Consider the following 5,936-nt stretch of genomic DNA (forward strand, 5'->3'; position numbering starts at 1 on the left):
GATACCCATCCCATGGCCTGCTCTGGGATTGCACCCACTCTATAGGTCATGTTCTGGTCTAGACTCCAGAGACACGGCTGACAGAACCACCCTCCCAGAACTGTGTGAGGTCTAAACACTGTAACATGGACCCTTCCACCTTACCTGAGCCCCAAGGCTTCGTAGTATGTCTGTCTGTATAAAGTGACGTCACAGTAACCCCCTCCCAAGACACTGCTGTGTCCCAGCTATCCCTCCCGCCCTAGGCAACGGCCTGGCAGAGCCGGGCACTGACTGCCTGAGTGGCCCAACTTTAGTCACACCCCAAACAAAAGCCCAGAAACACTTATAGCAGGTTAGTATCTTTAATTACATACGGAGTTCTTACAAACTGGTCAGGCCCATCAGTGGAGCAAGGACAGCGGCAGTCTGCAAAAGAGGAAGTGCAGTCACTGGGTGTAAAAAGACTCACAGCGAGCTAGGATGGAAAGATGCAACTAAAACATGGAGCTGCGGTCCTGTCAAGTCAGGGAACTCGGCCCTGGGAGAAGACCCTGAGTCAGGAACACTTCCCCTTGCTGGTGGCAGTGCAACAGACACAGAAACTTCTGAAAACCATTTTGTCTGTAGGTAGAAGTCTCAGAGGGCCCCATTTTCACTAATCCAATAATCCCACCTTAGAGACTCTATCCCCAGGAAGTCCCTCTGGTTCCTTCCTAGGAGGAAAACCTGACACTGTCAGTATATGAGAGTGCCTGCCAGCATCGTCCCTCTGCCTGAGGGGAGAGTTCAGTCACTCAGGGTAAGGTTGGTGGCACATCGAAACAGTGTTGTCATATGTACATGGTGGGGTCTACAGACAGCACCACGGCTGTATAAGAGGCAAAGAAAGATGAGGCTGGGGACAGAAAGGAAACATCAAAACTCTGAATGTTACCATTTTCTTTCCCCTCCCTGGTCCAGCTATTGACGGCATTGGGTAGGGACTCCTCTCTTTAGTTCTACCCTCTGTGCTGAACCAGCTGCCATTAAGTCCAACATGAGGGCCTAGAGAAATGTCAAAGGTGGGGACCTCCCAGACACTGGGGAGCCTGCCTGTTGCCCAAGCTCCAGCTATCACGTCTTACTCAGAGCCTCATTTCAGGGTGTCCTGGTGAAGCTCCTGATGGACGCTTCCCAAGCAAAGGGCCAGAGAATGGTCTTCACACTCAGGCTACACAGCCGAGTGTCTGCCACCCAATACCCTGACCCAGTGTGTTCCAGCTAAGCCCCAGGCCTGCTCCCTAAGTCACCCTGTGCCCATGCCAGCTTCTCCACTGCCATTCATTCCCCCTGCAAGCTGATGCCCAGGGCATGCTCACCCAGTAGTGGCTCTGTCCTCTGCAGCCACAGGCGCCTGTCTCAGGCCAACCCAGATTACTAACACAGAGGACACACGCCTTGTCACCTACTCAGCGGGAGGAAAAGGAGATGGGTCTTCGCTGTTTCCTCAAAGTCAGTGTGTGCTTTGGGACATGGAGATAATCCCAAGGTCACAGAAAACACTGGCCAGGTCCCAGTGTCAATTAGACGCTGAACACAGTGAAGCCCTACTTACCAGATGAGTGTCAGTAACAGAGTCCGGAGAACAGGCACAGTACTGCCACAACTTTCAATGTGGAGCTGTGCAACTCCTTCACACAAACTCCTCCATTCCCCTCTCCCTATTGCCTTCTGAGCTCAAGAAACTAGAACCTTAAGATATGTACAAAGCCTCCCCTCCCAGTCTTCCTCAGCTTTGAGGCCCAGTTATCACAGTCTCCCTCTGGAGCTGCATGGGCCTTGTATCTTATTGTGTTGGCTGGGGACTAATCATTCCCTGACAGAGCCTCAGCCACAGGTCCTAAGTGGCTCTTCCAGATCCAAAGTAGAGGGCAAGCCTCAACCCTCTCTCATGTGCTCCAGGCTCCAAGCCACAGAGAGCTATGGAGGTGGTCCTAAACAGGTGGCATCACCACACTGGTCCCCTACACACAAGCATCAAGAACAGAACAATCTCCAAGCCAATGCCACCAGAGCGGCAGTAGGGACCCACAAGGGTGGAGTGGCAAAAGAAGGTAAGGAAGCCACACCTGGAGACAGGCAGCCTGCATGGCTCTGACTAAGGTGGCTTGGGCTCCAGTAACTACTCAGGGATCTGAAGCAGAACCTAACGCAAAGACAGCCAGCACCCAGTGACCCGAGGAGCCAGGACAGGTGACCTGCCTCTCCGGTGGGTGGGTCTCTAACCCCAACTCAGAAGGCCACAAAGAAAACTTTCAGTTGTTGCCTGCCTCCACAGACACCTCCCCCATTTTTCTGGAGCAGCTGTAGCTTCACCTGAGGACCCCTCTACCGGAAGGACATGAGACTTAGCTGCTGGGGACAGGCGATACTCTCGAACCCTGGGAGTCTTCCACCTGCCTATAGCACCATGGTGCCAGCAGGGTGCCTTGGTCTAGGCTGTCAGCAAGGCTGCTAGGCTAACAGAGTTAACAAGAAGCAGGTGGCCGTGGGCTGCAAGCCCAGCTAGCATCGAAGACTCCTGGCCTTGCAAAGGCGGCTGCGTTGGTTAGAATCAGTCACTCTTCCCCATGACAGAGGAAGTCTCTGGAAGAGGCCAGATTCCAGGCCCCAGCCTCTGGGCTCCCAAGAGGAGAGAGATGTCTTTTGGTGGATTCAGAGGCTTTTTTTTTTCTTGTGGTCAAGCCAAGACCATGCAGAGGAGGGCAGGAAAACCCAGGAGAGGTACCCATCTCTCCAAGGGGCCAGGTGGGTATGTAAACACAGTTCATTTGGCATTGAAATGACAGATATGTCATTGTCCAGAGGCTTGGCTGAGTCTGATCGTTAGGTCATCCTCCTGTGAGGCTTTGTTCCTTGGAACTGCAACGCATATCCACTCGAGAACCAAAGCAGTTGGCCACTCTTCGCCAGTTCTTCAGACTGGGGCAGGAAGAAGCCAACACACCCCACTAAAAATGCTCAGTGTCTCCCAGAGGAACTGGCCCCCAGCCAGTTTTTTGTTCTTGGACAAAGCCTAGGAGTTAGGCCCAGGAATAGAGAGTGTGTTGTGTAGGCTCATTGGACCCCTAGAGACAGTGTGGGTGGCTGAAAGGTTGAGGAGAAGCCACGTGGCACCTGGGTGGGAAGGTGGAGGGAGTCTGTAAAGAGACAAGGCTTATCATGGAGCCACATGGGCAGGAATGAGTGGGCATCTGTGAGCCTTTCCCTGGAAATCCAGGCAGCAAATGGAGTCCCCAGGGTCCCCCTCAGTCTTCTAGAGCTGAGGCAGGAATGTTAGGAATCCATTGCCTCTGGCGGCCTGATGGAAGTGCCCAGGGTTCCAGGTCCACAGTTAACTTGGCGGATGAATGCTGGACTTCCTTAATGCCATCAGAACACGGCACGCATGGGCAGAAGTGAAGGCGTCTCCTGCAGACACGAGAGAAGAGAGGCTGGCGGGATGTCTATGAAGGAAGAAACCTTCCCAGCAACAGCAGTGGAGTACACTGGAATGCAGGCCTCCCCCCAACAGAGGAAAGTCTCCCTGGGACGTAGAGTGACTTCCTGGCCATCTTGCAAAGTGACCAGATATGGACAGGCTGCTTCAGGTATACATCAGCCGGCTACCGGGCCAAGCTGGCTTCTTCCTCTCCGGAATGTTCAGGCGCCCGTAGGAAGTACTCCAGAAGCTGGGTATCCGTAAGTTGAGCTTGCAGAGGTGGTCAAGCCTAAATGATTCCTGGGCAGGCACATGTCCAAGAGGCTGTGTTGTGATTGCTAGGGAAGCTGGGATTGCAAGCAACAGAAGGGGGAGCATGCATAGAATTGCAGGTAAAGCTAGCAAAAACGAACAAACAAACAAAAACAGCGCACAGTAGGGTGGGTGACCGATGCAGATGGCAGGATGGCCTCCCGTAGACCAGAGAGGTGGGAAAGGTGCCTCAAACAGGGCAATGCTACTGTATTGACACTCTTCTCAACAACGGAGTCTAGCTACCTGGGCGGACAAAGACTACCAGGGTGGTGGCAGGTCCCTAAAGGTTCCGGCCGCGAGTGGGCAGGGCTGGTGCGGGACTGGTCCCGTTGGAGGCTGGATGTACCGGGCAGGGTCCTGTGCCAGCTGTGGCCAGTTGTCGACACAACATCTGCCGCTCACGCTCACGCTCCCTCACCGCCCTATTGGACGCAGACGTCTTCCGGATTTGTGCTCTACGTGAGTGCTTCAGCGGGGGCTTGTAGGTTCTGCGTAGCTCAGCCAGAAAACCCTGGTAATTGTTTCTCAAAGGGCTGTCTGGTTGCATGTGGGGGATGGCCCACTTCTCAGCCTCCCCAGTCAGACGGGATACCAGGAAGGCCACTCTCTCGGCTTCACCGGGGAAGCGGGAGGCTTGAAAGATCATGAACCTGTCCATCTGCATGAGGAACCCTGCCAACTGGCCAGGGTCTCCTGAGAAGGGTTCAGGCAGCGAGGTGGGCGGTGTTGTCATGGGCCGGGTCCCATTGGAGGTGATGGCAGAGATGGGTGGAGTAATCTGCAGAGCGCCAGGGATGCGAGCTCGGGTGCGCAGTAGAGTTAGCTCGGCCATCACACTCTCCAACATGTTGGTGAGATTGGCCTTCTCCGCCCTCAGTGTGGAGGCCTCGCGCCTCAGCGCAGAGTTGGTGAGGCGCAGGGAGGTCAGAGTGTCAACTACGTCATCCATCTGAGCGCTGGCACCAGGGGCAGAGGCTGGGTTCTCTGTTTTGGAGGTCTGAGGTTGGACCATGCTGGCCAAAGTCAAGCCACAGAGAGCTGGAGAACCAGAGCGAAAGACCTTGGGTGCTGAAGCAGGTGTGCCCAGGCAGAGTCTACGAGGACAAGCCTGGGGACGCTGGTCCTGTCCTGGACGCAGTTCCTCTCTGCAGGCTTCGCAGAATCAAGGTGTGGGCCGCTGGCTGGACCTGCTCGGGCCTTGAAGGATGCTCGAGACGGATCTGCTTAGCCCTTGTAGGATGCATAGGCTGGACCTGCCCAGGCCTTACGAGATGCGCTGTCCTGCGCCGCCCAGACTTTGCGGGATGCACCTGCCGGAGCTCGGGCTGCGGATGCCCACGGGTGCCATGCGATCACCCGCGCGAGAACAAAGGCGGCGGCACCTGGGCTGGCCCGGGCCGGGCGGCGTTTGTACCTGTCGCTCCGCCGCTCCCTCCGCTGCCAAGATGGCCCGAGGGTCGAGGCCGCGCCCGGCCTGCACGTCACGGAGGCCGCCGGAACTGCTTCCCGGGCAGGGGCGGCGGGGGTGGCAATTCCTGTGGGGCTGGCTTGGCCGGGTCGCGGCGCTGTGCTGCGCGGTCACCGCGCGGTCTTTGTGCAGGCGCGGCGGACTAGACGGCCGCTGGGAACCTGGCAACCAGGCCAGGGCCTGCTGGTTGCCATAGAGACCGCTCGCTCTCGGAGCAGCGGCCGGGACCTTGTCTTCCGGAAGTGACGCACCTGCGCCTTTCTCAACAGCCTATTAGCGAGGAGCGTGGTTCCTGCCAGTTGAAATCTTGGAAAGATTAGCTTGGAAATTAGATAATCTTGGAAAGATTAGCTTCTTTCTGATTCTTCCCCAGGCCGCTCGCGGAGCCTCTCGGAGACGGTATCATTTTTAAAAGTGAGATTGGTTTTTCTTGCTGTGACTTGAACGCCATTCACATGAACTATATGACCATGGTAGCAAATCTTGACAAGAAGATTTTTTATTTTAGGCTTTTTGTTTGTTTGGTTTGGTTTTTGTTTTGAGGCAGTCTCCTGTAAGACAGACTGGTCTGGTACTCAGAAAGTAGATGACCTTGAACCTCTCCTGCAGGGGTTCACCGCCTCACCAGATTAGAATGGTTTTTTTTTTGTTTTGTTTTGTTTTTTTTTTTTGTTGTTGTTTTGTTTTGTTTTTTGGTGAGGCAGGGTTTTA

The 5,936-nt window shown here is 55.0% G+C and overlaps 1 protein-coding gene across 1 annotated transcript; it reads right to left on the reverse strand.

Annotated features, from left to right (window-relative positions):
• Nucleotides 1-330: 330 nt before the first annotated feature.
• On the reverse strand, nt 331-5,416 carry Rtl6 (retrotransposon Gag like 6). The gene has a single exon (NM_001399726.1). It carries the CDS (start codon nt 4,767-4,769, stop codon nt 4,038-4,040), a length of 732 nt encoding a protein of 243 aa, NP_001386655.1. The 5' UTR covers nt 4,770-5,416; the 3' UTR covers nt 331-4,037.
• Between the last annotated feature and the right edge of the window lie 520 nt (nt 5,417-5,936).

The sequence above is a fragment of the Rattus norvegicus genome, chromosome 7 (assembly GCF_036323735.1).
Source record: "Rattus norvegicus strain BN/NHsdMcwi chromosome 7, GRCr8, whole genome shotgun sequence".
NCBI lineage: Eukaryota > Metazoa > Chordata > Mammalia > Rodentia > Muridae > Rattus > Rattus norvegicus.

Coding starts and splice junctions, on each gene's coding strand:
- Rtl6 (NM_001399726.1), bottom strand. CDS start 4,769: ATGGTCCAACCTCAGACCTCCAAAACAGAGAACCCAGCCTCTGCCCCT.